The sequence below is a fragment of the Elephas maximus genome, chromosome 12 (genome assembly GCF_024166365.1).
Source record: "Elephas maximus indicus isolate mEleMax1 chromosome 12, mEleMax1 primary haplotype, whole genome shotgun sequence".
NCBI classification, from domain to species: Eukaryota; Metazoa; Chordata; class Mammalia; order Proboscidea; family Elephantidae; genus Elephas; species Elephas maximus.
In genome coordinates, this window is record NC_064830.1 from 53297735 (window position 1) to 53318927 (window position 21193).

Here is a 21193-nt window from a genome sequence, read left to right on the forward strand (position 1 = left end):
CAAACTTTTTCAGTGGCTGAACTATTTAGCATACCCACCAGTGTGTATGAAGGTTCCAATTTTTCCACATTTTTGCCAACACTTGTTATTGTCTGTCTTTTTTATTGTAGTTACCCTAGTAAGAAGTGTTATCTCGTTGTGGTAATCTACATTTTTTTTTGATGTCTATGTGATCATATACTGAACTTTTAAATTTTATTTTATGTATGTTCTGAAGAATTGGGAAAATTCAAAGACCAACAGAAGCAGCATATGCCTGAATGTCTTAGTCTTTCCTTGAGAAGTATTTTGATCTAATTTATTAATACTCTTTATTTCTAATTATTCTAATTAGAGGCAGCAGTTGGGGACAGCTGTAGAATTGGAAATGGCCAAGATGCTTGAGGGAAATACAAATATCCTTAAATTTGGATATCAGTTTACACAGCAGGGACCCCGAACAAGGGCAGCGGATGCTATAACAAAAAACAACGACTTGGGTAAGATATATCTAGTATCAAATTGAGATTCTGAATTGGATTATTAAGCTAATATACTGGAGGAATTTCTTTTATGTTTTACATTTTAGCAGAGAAATTACGTGGCTGTTGTTTGTAAAACCTGCATAGTTTTCTTTATACTGACTAAATTAAAGTCAAATTCAAGTGGCTGATAGTGATCATCAGGTGAGTGGGTAAAATCAACTTCCTTTGACAAACGTATTTTACAACTTTAAGTAAACAATTTCCTATAACGAACATTTTTTTTTTAATTTTTATTGTGCTTTAAAGTAAAAGTTTACAAATCAAGTCAGTCTCTCATATAAAAATTTATATACACCTTGCTATTTTTTTTATATACTCCTAGTTGCTCTCCCCCTAATGAGACAGCACACTCCTTCTCTCCACCCTCTATTTCTGTGTCCATTCAGCCAGCTTCTATCCCCCTGTGCCTTCTCATCTCCTCCCCAGACAGGAGCTGCCCACATAGTCTCGTGTCTACTTGATCCAAGAAGTCCACTCCTCACCAGTATCATTTTCTATTTTATAGTCCAATCCAATCCGTGTCTGAAGAGTTGGCCTTGGGAATGTTTCCTATCTTGGGCTAACAGAAGGTCTGGGGACCATGACCTCTGGAGTCCTAGTCTCAGTCAGACCATTAAGTCTGGTCTTTTTATGAGAATTTGAGGTCTCCATCCCACTGCTCTCCTGCTCCATCAGGCGTTTTCTGTTGTGTTCCCTGTCAGGGCAGGCATAGGTTGTAGCCGGGCACCATCTGGTTCTTCTGGTCTCAGGCTGATGTAGTCTCTGATTTATGTGGCCCTTTCTGTCTCTTGGGCTCATAATTACCTTGTGTCTTTGGTGTTCTTCATTCTCCCTTGCTCCAGGTGGATTGAGACCAATTGATGCTCCTTAGATGGCTGCTTGGCAGTGTTTAAGACCCCAGACACCACTCTCCAAAGTGGGATGCAGAATGTTTTCTTATAGATTTTATTATGCCAGTTGACTTAGATGTCCCCTGAAACCATGGTCCCCAAACCCCCACCCCTGCTACGCTGGCCTTGGAAGCATTCGATTTATTCAGGAAGTTGCTTTTGGTTTGGCCCAGTAGTGCTGACCTCTCCTGTATTATGTGTAAAACGAACATTTTAACAAGTGTTTCTTATAACAGTTATTTTGTTCTTAGTTACAAGTTAGTCCACGAAACTATTAAAACAAAGATTTCAACATTATAGGAAAGTTTTTGCTCTTTTTATCAAACAGTCTCAGATATAAGTTTAGTTTTATATGATAAAATACAGGATAATTATAGCTTTAACCCAAGTTTTAGTCACTGGTATGTAAATGGAGCCATGGTGGCACAGTGGTTAAGAGCTTGGCTACTAACCAAAAGATTGGCAGTTCAAATCCAGCAGCCGCTCCTTGGAAACCCTATGGGGCAGTTCTGCTCTGTCCTGTAGTGCTGCTATGAGTCGGAATTAACTTGATGGCGACAGGTTTGGGTTTGTTTTTTTTTTTTTTTTTTGTGCCTTACCAATCTCCTGCCACGACTGCCCAGTAGGGCAGCCTGTCTTCTCACTGTGCCCGTCTGGCTCAGGGTCATCAACTGTTTCATGCTTCCTTGTCTAACTGCTGGGGCTTGTGGCTTCTGTTTGAAATAAGTTTTCAGCCAAAGCTCAGTTAAAGAATATAGTGCTTATAATTTTGTTTCTGCATGTTTCCAAAAGTCCACTCTTTTAGGTTGTGGTTTTTGTCATTGAAGTATTTTAAAAGATGCATTTTAAACAAAAATTAAAAATAAGACTCTCAAAGGGAGGAACATTTCAAAGCGGTGCAGTTCTTTTAAACTTCAGCCATATTTGAGTTGGCATTCTTTAAAAGTTTTTGAAGCAGGAAAAATACAGCTTTATTCCTTTAATCCAGATCACTGAAAAATACTAGTTCAAACCCTTTCTGTCTTTTGTATGACCGTAGTTTCCCAAAGAAGATTTTAGCATCTTGCTTTTTGAAAGAGAAAAATTGGGGGACTGGGGGTGTGTATGTGCCCACGTGTGGTGTATTGTTAATTCTAGATGTATTTTGCAAAGTCATAGGAATTGTTTTAGTATTGGTTCACTAATTACCTAGCATTTTTTCCTTCAAGTGTTTAATTTTACTTTTTAGAAGTGTTTCTCAAGTTTGAACTTCAAAAAAAATAATTGGAGAGCTTTAAAAACATACAGATTATTGGGCCTCCTTCCCTTCGAGATTATGATTTAGTTGATTTAAGGTGGGATTTGGGCATTGGGACTTTTAACAGATAGCTGCTTCTGCTCTAGGTGGCTCACACTTGGTGATACACTGGCTTATTTCTCCAATTTCAAATGGGTGTTTGACTCCCTGAGTTTATCATTGTTGTACACTTTCAGCAGGTGTGCCCCCACGTGCCCTATACTTCTCATATTTGTCACACTTTTTAAATTGCCTTTTTACTTAGTAAGTTAGTCATACTTCATTTTAATACTCCGTTTTCAGAAACTGTAAAGTTTTTGAGGGCAGGTGCCATGTCCATCTGTTGAATCCTCAACTCTCTTAAAACCATGCCTGACATACACCAAAAAAAAAAACCTGTTGCCATCAAGTCGATTCCAACTCACAGTGACCCAATAGGACAGAGTATAACTGCCCCATAGGGTTTCCAAGGGGTAGGTGGTGGATTTGAACTGCTGACTTTTGGTTAGCAGCCAAACACTTAACCACTGCGCCACCAGGGCTCTGCAGCAGTATGTAATAGAGAGGACAGGGAGGCTTTGTTGGAGACGTTGTGCTCTAACACAGAATTGAGAGAAAGACAACTTTGTACTAGTAAGTCTATAGACTCCCTTTCAAGCTGTGTCATTCTAGGCCGAACTAGGTTTTCAGACATGGGTCTCAGGCATGAAATGAGAATAAGAAAGGACATTCCTGGAGTGAGGAATTGTGTGGATAAAAGTTGAAGCTGGGAGCAAACAAGTTTTTATTTTCTTCTATTTTGCTTTTTAATTTTTTTTTTCACACTGCATTCTCACTAGGTTTTTTGTTTTTAGTGAAAGCTTATGGCCCAAGTTAGTTTTTCATTCAAAAATTTATACACAAATTGTTTTGTGATATTGGTTGTAATCCCTGCAACATGTCAGCACTCTCTCCCTTTCCGTTTACACCCTGGGTTCCCGTGTCCATTCATCCAGTTTTCCTGTCTGTCCCTTCCTGCCTTCTTGTATTTGTTTTGGGGCAAGTGTTGCCCATTTGGTCTCCTAAAATTGATTGAGCTAAGAAACATGTTCCTCACATGTGTTATTATTGTTTGTTTCATTAAAAAAAAAAAAAAAATTTTTTTTTAATTGTTTCATAGGCTTGTCTAATCTTTGTCTGAAAAGTGGGCTTTGGAAGTGGCTTCAGTTCTGAGTGAGCAGGGTGTCTGGGGACCGTAGGTTCTTCCAGTCTCTGTCAGACCAGTAAGTCTGGTCGTGTGTGTGTGTGTGTGAATTTTTTGAATTATGTTCTACGTCTTTCTCCCGATCTATCCGGGACCTCTATTGTGATCTCTGTCAGAACCATTGTGGTAGCCGGGCACTGTCTAGTTCTTCTGGGTTCAGACTAATGGAGGCTGTGGTTCATGTGGTTCGTTAATCCTTTGGACTAGTATTTTCCTTGTGTTTTTGGTTTTCTTCATCTTCCTTTGCTCTGGACAGGATGGGACCAATATATGTATCTTAGATGGCTACTCGAAAGCTTATAAGACTCTAGACGTTACTCACCAAAGTAGAATGTAGAACATTTTCTACAGCCTTGGAAATCCTATGGGGCAGTTCTCCTCTGCCCTATAGGGTCGCTATGAGTTAAAAGTGACTTGATGGCAGTGGGTTTGGTTTTTATGCCATTTGACCTAGGTGTCCTCCAAGATTATAGTCCCCAGCCCTCAGCCCCAGTAATTCACTCCCTCAAGGTGTCTAGGTGTGTCTAGGAAGTTTCTGTGACTTTGCCTTGGTCAAGTTGTGCTGACTTACCTTATATTTTGTATTGTCTTTTTCTTCAACAAAGTTAACACTTGTCTACTATCTAGTTGGAGCCCTGGTGGCATAGTGGTTAAGAGCTCAGCTGCTAACCAAAAGGTCAACAGTTCAGATCTACTAGCTGCTCCTTGGAAACTATGGGGCAGTTCTACTCTGTCCTATAGGGTCACTATGGGTTGGAACCAACTAAAAGCACCTAACAACAGCAACTAGGTAGTTAGTGATTTCCCCTTCCTATCCCTCCCCTCCCTCTTAACCATCAAAGATTGTTTTTTCTGTGTGTAAACCTTTTCTTGAGTTTTTATAATAGTGGTCTCATACAGTGTTTGTCCTTTTGTGATTGACTAATTTCAGTTAGCATAATGCCCTCCAGATTCATCCATGTTGTGAGATGTTGCATGAATTCATCATTGTTCTTTATCATTGCATAGGATTCCGTTGTGTATATGTACCATAGTTTGTTTATCCATTCATCTGTTGATGGGCACTTCGATTGTTTCCATCTTTTTGCTAATGAAGAATGAATAATGCTGCTTGAACATGGGTGTACATATGTCTGTTCGGTCTACGGCTCTTATTTCTCTAGGATATATTCCTAGGAGTGGGATTGCTGGATTTTATGGTATTTCTAGCTTTTTAAGGAGGCACCATATCATTTTTCCACCAGTAGTACATAAACATTCCAATCTCCTGCAGCCTCTACAATATTTGTTATTTTCTGGGGTTTTTTTGATTCATGCCAGTAATGTTGTGGTGAGCATTTCTCTAATGGCTGATCGGAATCGACTCAATGGCAACGAGTTTTTTGTTTTTGTTTTTTAGTGGCTAATGATTACAAGCATTTGCTCATGTATCTGTAGCTACCTGAATGTCTTCTTTGGTGAAGTGTCTGTTCATATCCTTTGCCCATTTTTTAATTGGAGTATTTGTCTTTTTGGTGTGGAGGTGTTGAAGTAGTCTACAGATTTTAGAGATTAGACCCTTGTCAGATATGTCGTAGCCAAAAATTTATTCCCAGTCTGTAGGTTCTCTTTTTACTCTTTTGGTGAAGTCTTTTGATGAACATGTGTTTAATTTTTAGGAGACCCCAGTTATCTTCTGATGTTCATGCACTGTTAGTTATGGTTTGTATTGTATTTATGCCATGTATTAGGATCCCTAGTGTTGTCCCTGTTTTTTTTTTTCTAGGGCCTTTATCATTTTAGGTTTTATATTTAGGTTTTTGATCCATTTTGAGTTAGTTTTGTGTATGGTGTGAGCTATGATCCTGTTTCATTGTTTTACAGATGGACATCCAGTTCTGCCAGCACTATTTATTAAAAAAGATTGTCTTTTCCCCATTTAATGGACTTTGGTCCTTTGTCAAAGATCAGCTGACCATAACCAAACCCAAACTCACTGCCGTTTAGTCAATTCCAACTCATAGCAACCCTATAGGACAGAGTAGAACTGCCCCATAACGTTTCCAAGAAGCACCTGGTAGATTCCAACTGCCAACCTTTTTGGTTAGCAGCTGTAGCTCTTAAGCACTATGCCACCAGGGTTTCCCAGCTTACCATAGGTGGATAGATTTATGTCTGGGTTCTTGATTCTATTCCATTGGTCTATGTATCTGTCGTTGTACCGGTACCTGGCTGTTTTGAGTACTGTGGCTATATAGTAGGTTCTAAGATCAGGTTGGAAACCCTGGTGGCGTAGTGATTAATTGCTACGGCTGCTAACTAAAAGGTCGGCAGTTCAAATCCGAATCTACCAGGCACTCCTTGGAAGCTACGGGGCAGTTCTACTCTGTCCTATAGGGTTGCTATGAGTCGGAATTGACTTGACGGCAGTGGGTATAAGATCAGGTAGCGTGAGGCCTCCTACTTTGTTCTTTTTCTTCAATAATGCTTTGTTTATCTGGGGCCTCTTTCCTTTCCATATAAAGCTGGTGATTAGTTTTTCCTTCTTGTTAAAGAATGCTGTTGGTATTTGAGTCGGAATTGCATTATACCTGTAGATCACTTTGGGAGCAAACAAGTCTTTTATGCAAAGGGAAACTTGCAGATTTTGAGAACTGACTCTCATAGCATGGTGACAGGTCCAGAATAAACTTAACAGGATAAAAGGTGATAGCAACAGACTAAGAGGGAGACTTGGTAGAAGGCCCCCAGATTACATGGTAATAAATTTAGATTTCTTCGGCTTGTTGGTGGGGGGCATTTGAGAGCAATTATAGGCCACTGAATGCATGATTAAAATGATATTTCACAAAAGCTATACCTATTACTGTGGTTTCTGGGTGCTGCAAATAGCCACTACTAGCTGAGAGGTTTGTGGTTCAAACCCACCCAGAGGTGTCTTGGAAGACAGGCCTGGCCATCTGCTTCTTAAAGATCACAACTTTAAAAATTCTATGGAGCAGTTCTACTCTGCACACATGGGGTCACCATGAATTGGAATCTACTTGACAACAGCTAACACCAATAACAGCAACATTACTCTTTTAGAGATAGAAAGAAAATGAGATTACTTAGGACTTATTTGCAATTAACTAATCATGATTAAAAAAACCCAAACCCCGTTGAGCCGATTCCAACTCATACCAACCCTATAGGACAGAGTAGAACTGTCCCATAGGGTTTCGAAGGAGCACCTGGTGGATTCGAACTGCTGACCTTTTGGTTAACAGCCAAACTCTTAACAACTATGCCACCAGGGTTTCCATCATGATTATCCATCATGATTAGTTAATTGCAAATAAGTGTTGGGAATTTATACCAGTAGAGTGAGTTTTAGAAAAAAATTAGACCACACCTAAAGTATTGTTAATAGGGCAAAATTCATAAGCTCTTATCTATAGTGTGAACTGAGGAATTGCTGGAAGGTTAATAAGTAAGCACCAAGTGAGAAGGAGGAACCAGAAATGGCTCTTTGCCCCCATCTTTCTCTGCTATGTTGTCCTCACAGCAACAGCAGGTCACCATCCACTCACGCTTGATTTTTTTCAGCCCTCCATTCTGATTTCTGCCTTTAGATGAAGAGGCAAGGTGAAGACCACATTTTCCTCCTCAAAGGTTTCAGCAGCCTGATATGTGGCAACTCAAAAGAAATATCAGAGAATAACACTGGAACCTTGCACAGAATCTCTTGGGCATATAACTTTTCTTCACCTTGCAAATTGGTCTACATCAGGTCTTTAGTACTCCGATTTTGATGTCTTCCCTGTCTCATTGTGTTCTTAGTCTCAGCTGTTGGTTGAAATAATTCTACATACTCTACATCTCTCCAGCTAAGAAGTATCACAGTTATAGCAGCCAAGAGGTTGTATGGCACACATGCAATATTCCATTGAACTCTGGGTCTCATGGTATTACCTTTACACTAGCTAACCACAGTTTTGTACAACTTTGTTGCACTCTGTCCTATAGATTGTGTTTATGTGTTTTTAATAACATATATTTAATGTGTGAAATGGTCTGCCGCAACATTCAAACCCTGCTGCAATCTAAAATTTTCTTCGAAATCTTCTTACCTAAAGAATTTATCTGGTTTGCCTTTAAGATTTTTCTATATTTTTCAGATATTTTTCTATATTTCAGCTCTGGAACAGGAGAACAGCAACATCTGTACTTCATGGCCGTGCAATGAGAGACACGCTAACCTGCTTAGTGCAGTAGAGAACACAGTGAGCATTCACTGAAGAATACTACATGTCACCATCACCTTAATGATGTACATGAAATAAGTTTGGGTTTGAGGTCACCATTTGTTTTTTTCTCCTTAATATTTCAGTAAACACATGACACTTGTTCTTTGTTAAAATGGGCTAAAATTAGAGTCGGGTGAACTTGATTAGAGAATTATAAAAATGTCCAGGGGGACTTGGTACTCTAGAGTTCCTGCTTGTTGTTTGTTTTTCCTGGTTAACACCCAGCTAATGGCTGGAAAAGCATTAGTGCACATCACCTACATGTCTAGCCTCGTCCTATTGAAGGCCAGCAGACCAAAGCCAGCGGTCTGGATAGCCAAGAACAGAGCATCTGGGCCAGAGGCCAGGTGTGCCTGTTGGCTTTTCATTTCACTGCCAGGCAGTCTGTTCTGGCTGAACAAAGAGGCAGCTGCTTTCCTACTTGCTTCCATAGACAGAAAAGAGTAGAAAATTAATAGACCAATAACTTAAACAGAGGAAGTTATTGGGAAGCATATAAAAATTAATAACCCATAAATGCAAGTCCTCTAACTGTAATAACTAAATGACTTTGGTAGCTTTAGAAAGATGGCTGACCAGGGCCTCAGAACCATGTCGTAACCACCTCTGTGGCATGTGATGGTGACGTGTAGTATTCTTCAGTGAATGCTCACTGTGTTCTCTACTGCACTAAGCAGGTTAGTGTGTCTTTAATTGCATGGCCATGAAGTACAGATGTTGCTGTTCTGTTCCAGAGCTGAAGACTAATTTTTTTAATTAATTAATTAATTGTGCTTTAAGTGAAAGTTTACAAATCAAGTCAGTCTCTCATACAAAAACTTACTAATACCTTGCTATGTACTCCTAGCTGCTCTCTCCCTAATAAGACAGCACACTCCTCCTCTCTTCCCTCTGTTCCCCGTGTCCATTCAGCCAGCTTCTGTCCCCCTCTGCCTTCTCATCTTGCCTCCAGACAGGAGTTTCTCACATAGTCTCAGGCGTCTACTTGAGCCAAGAAGCTCAACTCGTCACCAGTATCATTTTCTATCTTATAGTCCAGTCCAATCCCTGTCTGAAGAGTTGGCTTCTCCAGGACAAATTTTTACAGAAGCAGACTGCCACATCTTTCTCCCCAGGAGCGGCTGGTGGTACACTACAAAAAAGTGGCAGACTCATGATTCACACTCTGCCGCTGACTCCAGAACCTGTACTTTTTGTTCTGTAGTACACTGCCTCTCTAAATAGGAGTTGGCCACAACGCTGAGGAGCCCTGAATTGGTGGTTCGCAGCAGATTCTCTCTGATGATTGATAGGTTGAAGGGTGAAGGAAGCTAGATCATGAAGCCGAAGGCCTTGCACTGCTACTAGTGAGCACAGCCTAGTGCTTTGAGGTCACCAGTCTGTGGAAAGATGGATGGGGATAGGTCCTCAGACATAGGCACCTATCTTTATTCTGTCAGCTGAGCTGAGCCACTTAGCTGGCCCAAATTTATAGAAGCAGAAATGACCTTACAACATTACCAGGGTCTAAGATGTTCATTACTTTGCATTTGTTGTTTTTCAAAGCCCTGAACCAGTTCATTTTGTAGGAGACAAGAGAAGGAAAATTTGGAAAGCAGTAGCAAGTCACTTACCTTTAAAAATGACAAAAAATGTTTTTGATATGTTCTTTCATAGACTAAGCAAATCCATTGTAGTGTCTAATCAGAAGAGCATGCAAATAGTTACTTCAATATTTTCTAATTCCAAATACCTGAAGGTCTTTTTAAAATTTAATACAGTAATTTATTAATCTTTTTTTAACAGGAAAATTATATAGGCACAATGACTAAAGGATAATTACTGAAAAAAAAAAATTTTTTTTTTTAATTACTGACCAGTCTATATTTTAGATTTTGGATGTTGTTCTTATATAAGCATAAGTGTCCATCCATGATTTTATGATGTATAGTTCTTATTTTGAAGCCCTTCAGTTCTCAACAGGTAAATTACAGTGATGTATGATGAAGAATTTTTTTTTTTTAATGGTCATGTGGTCTGGAAATTTCATTTTTGTACAACTGTAAATAGATTATGCAGAAGCCTGGTTGTTAGCAGCAAGTTAACAATGGTAAAAACTAATAGGATTTCTAATGTATTTTCTTATATTTTTCTCACAGTTCGCAAGAGACGAATTGAAGGAGACCACCAGTAAGTCGGCCGGGATATAATCTTTGGAAGACTTCAGAAGATCGCAAGGGCTTATAGCAGATATAAAATTTTCCTGGGTAGAAGGGAAAAGACTGGAAACTTTTTTTTTAACTATATGTATCTTTATTCTAGTTGTTACCAATTTCAAATAGTAAAATCAATAGCAGGTGATCTGTTACATTTTTAAAAATTATTTCAACTTCCTGCTAAAATCAATTTTAGCTAAATTGAATAGCTTATGATGAATCTTGGGTAAAAATATGCAATTGTAAAAAAGTTTCAGAAGTCATTTATGTAGAAGAATTTGAACATTTTGAGGACCGATCTTTTTTAAATCAAAAAGGGACACTGCTGATACCAAAATTGCTGTTTCTCTTTTTAGGTATGAAGTACCTAAAAGCTTTCCTTTATCTGTGACCTGGAGAATTTTCTACTTTGTAAAATATGTGAACTTGGCAAGGGTGTTCAAGAGAACAAAATGCCAGGATTAAAAAAAAAAAAAAAAAGCATTGCCTTCGAGTTGATTTTGACTCATAGCAACCCTATAGGACAGAGTAGAACTGCCCCATAGGGTTTACAAGCCTGTAATCTTTACAGAAGCAGACTGTCAAATCTTTCTCCCACAGAGCGGCTGGTGGGTTTGAGCCATCAACCTTGTGGTTAGCAGCTGAGCGCTTAACTACTGTGCCACAGGGCTCCTCGGATTTTAAAACAGATGGCTTAAAATATGGTCATGTTTAACTGCAGAAGCAGGCCTCAAGAGGGAGAAAACAGTCTTCAATGCAGTCCAGGTCACTGTACTTACCTGATAGGTCTCAGCAACACCTAGATTTTTTTTTTTTTTTTTAAATCTAAGTCATCAGCTTTGCCAGGTTACATACTTTGTTTAGAAGTATGGTTATGTCTAACTTTATTACAGTTTTTCATTTTGATAATGTGGGCATTACTAAATTTTATGAAAGCTAATAGTAAAAAGTATCTGAGTAGAAAGCTATTTTCTTCCCTGTAAAAAGGCATACAGCCAACTCTTATTTAGGGTGAAAAAAGAAAGCTATTGTTAAACACATCAAATCAAAGATAATAAACGTGGTAGAGTTTTCTGAGAAGCTTACAAAAAGGTCATTTAAACTGGTTACTGTAAGTAAGTTAGAAACTGGTGTGTGTATACATTGCCTACTGTTGCACAGTGTAGTGGGAATTTCCTACATGCAGTGCAGAATTGGAGAAACAGTATGTAATCACTACTACAAATTTTCCAACCAATAAGGAAAACTGCCGTTCTTCACAAGTCTGATTTTTAATACGTTTCCTTTCAACTTGTATATTTTTATCCATATTGTGTAAAAGTAATTCCTTATAACGAAAATAGCTTTCCTGTTGCCAAAGTATTAAAGGAAACAATTCAACAGAGTTCTGTGGTGGGAAGACCATTATGAGACTCCAGAATCCGTGCTATCATGGAGGGTTCAGACTTGTATCCAAGCCCCATCTCAGGGCAGCCTTTGAAGCAGGAGATGGCCGAGGCACTTACAGCTGAAAAAGATAGGGAGGAAAGGAATCTGAGTAATCCTGGCTTCAGAGATTCAGGCCTGGCTGGATCACTTACAGAGATTTTTTTTTAGAGAATCTGGTTTTAGAGTGGGGGCAGTAGTTCGTTGTTAATTTTTTTTTTAACTTTCTGAAATTGAATTACAAAATGTCTGCTACTCCAGCTTGGGCTGGACAGTTTATCTAATGATTGAGGCAGCTTCTTGTGCTCTCTGGGAATACGCCTGCTGAACAAGCTACAGTTTCCCTCATCACAACTGTGGTGTGTGTGTTTGTTTGAATCAGTATCCAGTGTTTTAAAGGGGCCAAAGCTTAACTTCACACTGTTCCTTTCAGTTGTAGGCCGCTGACTTTTTTTTCCAAGTTATCGAAGCTCTTTTTACTTTCCTTTTTTTTTTATGGACAACTTTTGAATTGTACTTGATCTTAGAGATGGCACAGTTCTGAAAGGGTTGGGAGTCAGACATGGAGCAGCAGGTCTGTGAGGACACTAGGCAAAGTTGTCACACTTTCAGCCAGGCTTCCTTGCTCGCATTGTCCTATAACTCATTAAATTGATAAGTGTGTCCCCCTCCCCCCATACTTTTTTTTTCAATATAGGTAGATGGGACCCTGCCTGAAACTTTGTATCATATTTATGGGAAATATCTTTTCTCAAAATATGAGGAAGTTAAATATATGATTGATGAAAACATTTCTTCATAAATAATTTTAAATATGAACATTCATCCAATTAAATATAGAAAATCTTGCAAGGGTTGTAATTATAAAGCAGAAAAATGATGTTTACTTTGATCTTTAAAAATCTGGTACCTCTTTACCTTTTAGGAACCTTCAGTATTTTATCTTGCTCTGAAATTTTGTAACAGAATAAAAAGAGTATGCTTTTGAAATAGTCTTGATTATTAAACCAAAGATTTTCTAAGACCTTGAGATTTGTAGTCTAATGAATTTAAACTTACCTGGTTATGGAAACTCTGGTGGCTTAGTGGTTAAGAGCTGTGGCTGCTAGCCAAAAGGTTGGCAGTTTGAATCCCCCAGGTGCTCCTTGGAAACCATATGGGGCAGTTCTACTCTGTCCTATAGGGTCACTGTGAGTAGGAATCAACGGCAATGAGTTTTTTTTTTTTTCTTGGTCATCTAAAAGAATACTCTTTGCATTTTTAAATTGCTGTTTTTTAAAAAAGCTTTTAATTACCCATTTTATAAAATTTTATATCCAGACTTATCTAAAGTTCTGATTTTTCCATTATGTCATCGTGAAATCGTATGTGTTAAAAATCTAATATTAATGGCTAATATTGATATTATTAAAATGGATTTTGGTGCTATATGGTTGTAGTTAAAGCCTAGTAGAAGTCTACTCATAAAAATGTCCCATAGAGTTTCCGAGGAGCGGCTGGTAGATTCAAACTGCAGACCTTTTGGTTAGCAGCCGAGCTTTTAGCCCCTGAGCCACCAGGGCTCCAGTAGAAGTCTACAGTATAGGTGAAATACATTTTCTAAGCATGCCTGTCATTTAAAAGACCAAATAAACATTTCATGTTAAATAAATTAGCAGATTGTTAGAGAGTTTAAAGGAGCATTATCTTGGTCATTCAGTTGCAAATTCTCATTACTTGAGTAAGAGCACCCACATGCTTGCTTTGTGTGAATGGTGCACTCTGGAAATGTTACCTGTAAATAGAACATTGTAAAATGTTTTCTCATTGACCAAGTATCTGATGTGTTTTCATTTTAAAAGGGAATTTGGTTATATGATAAAAATTATAAAAGAAAAAAAGTTTCAATAAAATGTTATTCATGCTCCACTGTACTTAAATAAGATGAAAGAACTCATGGGGTTTCATAGAATCTTATATTTTGGGCTCTGTGTGTTTACATAGTTGCCCTACTTTTTCCCTATAAAATTAGGAACCACTGTTCCCTCCTGGCAGATCCAAGATTGTGCTTTCTCTGGAGTCCATAGCCACTTCCATTCTTTACAAGTTCCATACAGGCTGACTCTGCTCCTTTATTACTGGCCACTTCACTTTGAATAAGGAGCCCTAGTGGCAGAGTGATTAAAAGCGCTCAGCTGCTACCTGAAAGATCAGTGGTTCCAATCCACGAGCCACTTAGTGGGAGAAAGACGTGGTAGTCTGTTTCCATAAATATTACAGCTTTGGAAACCCTAGTGGACAGTTCTACTCTGTCCTTTAGGATCACTATGGGTCAAAATTAATGCAGTGGCAGTGGGTTCACTTTTGAATAAATTGACTAAAAACACAGCTCCCAAGAGAACAGAGCACATGGATGTATCAGGGAGCATATCTGTGATTCCTTCCAGACAAGTGGCATGAAGTCTTGGGTCTACACATCTACACAACTGCCTCATACAGTGTTCAAAATTACAAGTATGAATTCAGGGTGTCAGCAGGGCCAGGCTGTCTGTGAAGGCTCTAGGGGAAGGTCCTTCCTTGTCTCTTCCAGTTTCTGGCAGCCACAGGCGTTACTTGGCTCCTGATAATGTAACTCCAATCTCTGCCACCATCTTCCCTCTGTGTCTCATCTGTTTTTACAAGGACACCAGTTACATTGGATTAGAGCCCACCATGCTCCAGTATGACCTCGTATTAACTGATTATGTCTGCAGAGACCCTATTCCCAGATAAGTCCACATTCACAGGTACTGGGGGTACTTGAACATATGTTTTGGGGGGATACAATCAACCCACAGCACTAAGTATTTCAGAAAGCCTTTATTGACAAAGAATTTTATTTAGGACACCTGCTATAGTGGCTAGAGCCAACATGGCACTGTAGACAGAAGCATCACGTTGTCCTTCTGCAGCAAAGACCTGAAAAACTAAGTAAAACAGATAAAACCTCAATCCTGGAACCCTAACCACTAAATAAAGGAATAAACTCATTCAAGCACCAAATGGAGTAAGACACTGACAGCACAGAGAACAAGGAGAGCTATAGAGTGGAGGTCACTTACCGGCTAATGTGGCCAGATTCACCATCTTGGACTACAGCCACCAAAGAACACAGGGAAAACGGGAAGCCAACTTCATGGAGCTGCCAGCAGGAGACAGGGCATCCAATGACCAGGGATACACACTTTCCCACCCCGCACCCTTTTCCCCTGTACACAGCCTCTGCTGCTTCCCAACAGTCCACAGTTGCTCGGCCAGAGAGACGCCAGCTTTTTGCCACCAGAGTCTGCCCCACCCCCACCAGCTGGCCTCTTCAGCACCACTTTTGGTTGGTTGGTTGGTTTTTTTGATATTGTTTTTTGGCTTTTTTTGTTGCTTTCTCTCTCCCTTTCCTTTCTCCTGCCCAGCTAGCCCTGTGTGCCATCCTCTCCCCTTCTTGATAGGCTGTGATTTTTTTTTTTTTTCCAATTTCTTCTCTGTCTCTCCTTTCCTTTCTCGCACCCATCCAGCCCTTCTGATTGGAGAGTCACTACGCATGGCCTCCCCGGGTCTGTGCTGTCACTGATCGGCTCCCTCAGCACCATTGTTTGTTTGGTTTTTTGTTATTGTTTCTTCTATCTTCCTTTCCTTTCTCCCATCCACCCAGCCCTGTGCACCACCCCCAACTTCTTGCATGGCTGTGCTGTACCGCTCAGCTGGAAATCCTCTGGCACACAGCCTCACCGGGTCTGTGCTGCTCCCACAGCCCAGTTCCCTCAGTGATGTATTTTTTATCTTTCTCCTTTTCCTTCCCACCTAGGCCAGACGCTGCCTCTGCCCCTTCCTGACAGGCTGTGCTGTGCCACCTGTTGAGAGAGACATCAACTCGCCACCACCCCAATTCTGCCCCACCCCCAACAGCCAGTTCCACAACCACTATATATTTTTTTTGTGGTTGCTGTTTTTATTTTTTGTTCTCTCTTTTTCCCCTCTTTAATTTCCCCTGCCCACCTAGCCCTGTGCACCAACCATGCCCCTCCTCAACAAGCCAGTCTACGCCACTCGGCTAGAGAGCCACCAGCACAGGGCTCACTGAGTCTGCCCTGCCCCCATCTGCTGAATACAACTGTGCTGCTTCTTTACTTTTTTCCTCTTATTTTTATTTATATGACTTCATTCATTGCTTTTTTTCCATTTGTTTTGCTTTTGTTTTCTTTCACCCACCCACTTAACTCTGCACAGCACATTCTTTCCTTTCACTCCTGCCTATGTACACCAAGTGCCACACCCCCGAGAGGTACCAACTCAGTCCCCCGGATCCTGCCCTGCACTGCCCCCCAGCCTTGCCCCATTACCCCCAATTCATGCTGCAATCTACCCATCCCCACCACTCCACCCCCCTGGACCTGCCCTGCAGCACAATAGCTGAGTGACCAGCCCTGATCACCTGGTCATGGTGATGAGAAGTATCATGCATACAGGCGAGTAAGCAACAAAACATGTCCAGTCCGCCTGCCCAGCTATAACCAAATAAAAAAGCAGGATGAAAAAAATCTATAATCAATAAAGTAATTCCTGCAAGTCTGGAGACAGACAATCCCTATCAAAACAAAAAATAGGAGAGGGTGGCTCCGAAAAGCGACCAAATAAAACAACAGATAACCTTCTACTAGAAAAAAAGGCACTGGAACTACCTGATAAGGAATTCAAAACTCTAATATTCAGGATTCTCCAACAGATGAAGGAAAATGAAGGCAAAAATAAGGAAAAAAATAGACAAGATCATGGAAAAGACAGACAAAACAATGGAAGAATTCAGGAAAGTAATACAGGAAATATCAAACAACTAGGACTCAAACAAAAACAGCAATTAGAAATCCAAAAGATAACATTATGGAAATGGACAGTGCCATAGACAGTTTTAGGAGCAAATTTGAAACAACAGAAGACAGGATCAATGAAGTTGAAGACAAATCCTTGGATACCATTTTGAGGGAAAATGAGAGAAAAGAATGAAGAAAAATGAAGAAACCCTGAGAGCAATGTGGGATACAATCAAAAGAAATTTGCATGTGATTAGAGTTCCAGAACAGGGAGAAAATGGAAAACACAGAGAGGATCACTGAAGATTTGCTGACAGAAAACTTCCCTAATGTCATGAAAGATGAAAAGCTGACCATCCAAGAAGCTTAACAAACCCCATATAGGATAGACCCGAAAAGAAAAACACCAAGTCATGTAGTCACACTCACTAAAACCAAAGACAAAGAAAGAATCCTGAAAGCAGCTTGAGAAAAACAAAAAGTCACATACAAAAGAGAATAAGACTAAGCTCTGATTACTCAGCAGAAACCATGCAGGCAAGAAGGCAATGGATGACATATATAAAATCTTGAAAGAGAAAAAACTGCCAACCAAGAATAAATATATCCTGAAAACTCTTGTTGAAATAGGGTGGTGAAATTAGGACATTTCCAGATGAACAGAAATTAAGGGAATATGTAAAAACCAAGCCAAACTTACAAGAATTATTAAAGGGAGTCCTTCAGTTAGAGAACCAACAACATTAGACAACAACCTGAATCTAGCACATAAGACAGCATCAGCCAGATACCAACCTGGTAATGAACTCTCAAAGATAAACAAAACTAAAAAATTTACAACAGGGAACCAGAGAGGTCAATCTATAAACAGTAACGATGTCAGAACAATAAAAGGAAATAAACAGTGTAGGTATACAACTTTCAAATGGAGAGGAAGTCAAGGCATCATCAAGTAATAAAAGACTGGTTTAAACTTAGGAAAAAAAAAAAGATGGGTATATTTCAAGGTAACCATGAAGAAAGTTAACAAACCTACTCACCAAAATAAGAAAAACAAAGTCTCAGTAAACACAAAATCTACAAAAACAACGTGATGGTTAAGATTGTGTGTCAACTTGGCTGGACCATGACTCTCAGTGTTTTGGCAGTTGTATAATGTTGTGATCAATTCCCTGTTGAAATTTGATATGTGATCACACCTGTGATAGAATCTGCTGTGGCGACTCACTGCCCCTTCAGCCTTCATCTCTCCACCCTCTACCATCTACTTCCTTCCTGCTCACCTTGCCAAGGTTTTTGGCTTGTTCTGGATCCAGCAGCTGCCTTTTTTCTGACCTCGTTCTTGGGACTTGAGCTAGCAGCTTACTTTTTGATCTTGGAATTCCTCGACCTTCACAGCTTGTGAGTGGGGGCCCTGCTCTCCAACCTGCTGATCTTGGGTTCACCAGCTTCTATGGCTGCATGAATTGGGAGAGGCCTCTATCCTGATCCATGGACTTGGAACGTTCCAACCTCTACAATCATGTGAGCTGTTTTCTTGATATAAATCTGTCTGTCTGTCTGTCTGTCTGTCTACCTACCTACCTACCTACCTATGCTTTACTGGTGTTGCTTCTCTGGATAACCCAGCCTAAGACATTTGGTACCGAGAGGGGGGTCTAGAGAAATAAAATTGTAAGGATGAGTTTTCTCAATTGGCTCTCAAGTCATTAGTCTTAAAGATGTTGATGACACTGTTTCCAGCAGTAAAGAGGGCACTACTAATCCATAGCATCAGGAGGTGATACGAATACACAAAGTATCACCACCAGTAGATCAGGTATTGGTGAAAGGCAAGGCTCTGGGTGAGCACATGTGTGATATCTCTCTACAGTTTTGTCAGAATGAGAAGGATAAGGAAGCTGGTTGGTTGGTCCTACTTTCACTAGACAAACTGGTGGAAAGAAAGAGATGTGCTCAGGGCTTCAGAGTCAGAGCTCACGTGCTGCATAAACAACCTCAAAGCTTCCACTTGTGCTTTGAAAGAAAGCCTTATTTCTTATAGTAACAGAGCTGATTTTGCCAAAAACCAAACCCACACTTTTATTGTAAGAGTAGCTGAATTACAGTGCCAGCTCAATTGCCAACCTCAAGAGGCATCTGAAGTTAAATGAGAGCACTGATTGAGAAGAAATGGGATCCTGAAACTTGGGAGGGGATATATGGGCAGATAATCAGGAAGCTGGAGACACTGAGCCCCTAAATTCCATTGAATCACTCCTGCTGACAAAACCACTCCCATCTGAAGAGATTACTTCATATTTGTCTGCTAAACAACCCTGCCCAGAAAAACCATTAGCCCCTCCACTTCCATCTAATGAGATTAGCCCTAGCGCAGCTGCCTCTAAAGACCCCTTGCCTGAGTCATTGGCTGGGGCATCACCTGAGGTATGTGCTTTACAAGACAATGCTGAATGTTCTCAAAACAATTCCACAGTACTGATTCTGGCTTCTAGACCTATAACTTAAGTTCCGTCAAGCCCCAAAAGGTGAAGTACAAAGTGTGACCCAGGAGGAGGCATGCTACTCTCCAAAAGAACTACTTGAATTTTCTAATATGTACAAACAGAAACCTGAGGAATATGTGTGTGAAGGGCTACTAAGAATGTGGGATAATGGTGCAAGGAACATAAAGATGGATCAGTCTGTGTTTATTGATATGGGTCCACTAAGCACAGATTATTCCTTCAATGTTTTAGCTCAAGAAGTTAGGAAAGGATCTAATAGTTTGTTTGGCTGGGTTGCTGAAGGATGGATTACGTGGTGGCCTACACTAAATCAAGTTGAAATACCAGACCTGCCTTGGTATACTGTAGAAGAATGTATCCAAATGCTTAGGGAAATTGGCATGCTAGAGTGGGTTTATCAGGATAGACCCACAGACCCACACATGGAGTTCCCAGAGGACACACCTTTTATCACAACTGTAAGGAACAAATTTGTGAAGGGAGCTCCAGCATCCTTGAAGACTGCTGTGGTTGCTATTTTGTATAAATCAGATTTGACAGTGGGAACTCCCCTAACTGAATTAAGACACCTAACTACAATGGGGCTGATTGGACCCCATGGTAGTAGGGGCCAAATGGCTGCACTCAATCGACAAGACAAGGTGGGTGTGGTTACAGTAATGGCCAGTGGAGTCAAAGCAGTAATCAGAAGAGTTTGACTTGTATGGACTTATGGCATTGGCTACTTAGTAATGGTGTCCCTAGGAGTGAAATAGATGGGAAATCTATTAAATATTTACTTGATCTGTACAAACAGATGAATTCTAAGTCAGATGAACAGCAGTCTAACTTGAATAGCCAGAATAGAGAGTTACGGTCCCTCAGTCAATTCCCAGACTTGATCAAGTTTAAAGACCCACAACCCCTTGAGTGAAGGGGAGGCTTTGTCCCCTTGAGGAAGGACTCCAATACACTGCCAAAAATTTATACTGTTAACCTCTCTCCTAGCCTTCCCCAAAGGGATCTACAGCCTTTTACAAGAGTGACTTTTCACTGGGGAAAAGGAATTAATCAGACTTTTTGGGGATTACTGGATACTGGCTCTGAACTGACACTAATTCCAGAGGACCCAAAATGTCACTGTGGCCCACCAGTCAGAGTGAGGGCATATGGAGGTCAGGTTATTAATGGAGTCTTGGCTCATGTCTATCTCACAGTAAGTCCAGTGGGTCCCCAAAACCATCCTGTAGTGATTTCCTCCATTCCAGAATGCATAATTAGGGTAGATATACTCAGCAACTTGCAGAATCTCCACATTAGATCCCTGAAAAATGGAGTAAGGGCTATTATGGTAGCAAAAGCCAAGTAGAAGCAATTAGAACTGCCTCTATCTAGGAAAATAGTAAACCAAAAGCAATACCACATTCCTGGAGGGATTGCAGAAATTACTGCCACCATCAAGGACTTGAAGGATGCAGGGGTGGTGATTCCCACCACATCCCCATTCAACTCGCCTATTTGGCCTGTGCAAAAAACAGATGGATCTTGGAGAATGACCATAGATTATTGAAAACTTATCCAGGCAGTGACTCCAATTGGAGCTGCTGATCCAGATGTAGTTTCATTGCTTGAGCAAATTAATACATCTCCTGGTACCTGGTATGCAGCTATTGATCTGGCTAATACCTTTTTCTCCATACCTGTTTCAAAGGACCACCAGAAGCAGTTTGCCATCAGCTGGCAAGGCCAACAATACACCTTCACTTGCCTACCTCAGGGCTACATTAACTCTCCAGCCCTATTTCATAATTTAGTCCGCAGGGACCTTGATTGCCTTTTCCTTCCAGAAGATGTCACACTGGTCCATTACATTGATGACATTATGCTGATTGGACCTAGTAAGGGAGAAAGGAGTTACCGTGCTGGCTGGTGTGATTGATCCTGATTACCAAGAGGAAATTGGATTGATATTACATAATGGAGGTAAAGAAGAGTATATCTGGAATGCAGGAGATCCCTTAGGGCATCTCTTAGTACTACCATGTCCTGCAATTAAAGTCAATGGA

The 21193-nt window shown here is 40.3% G+C and overlaps 1 protein-coding gene across 1 annotated transcript in view; it reads left to right on the forward strand.

Annotated features, from left to right (window-relative positions):
* The window catches only part of TMOD3 (tropomodulin 3), a 76366-nt gene extending 62642 nt beyond the window's left edge, over positions 1-13724 (forward strand). Inside the window, exons 9-10 of the mRNA XM_049904830.1 lie at positions 335-479; positions 10340-13724. Coding sequence (XP_049760787.1) covers positions 335-479; positions 10340-10374 — 180 coding nt within the window. The 3' untranslated portion in view covers positions 10375-13724. The remainder of the gene's footprint in view (positions 1-334; positions 480-10339) is intronic.
* The last annotated feature ends 7469 nt before the right edge of the window (positions 13725-21193 follow it).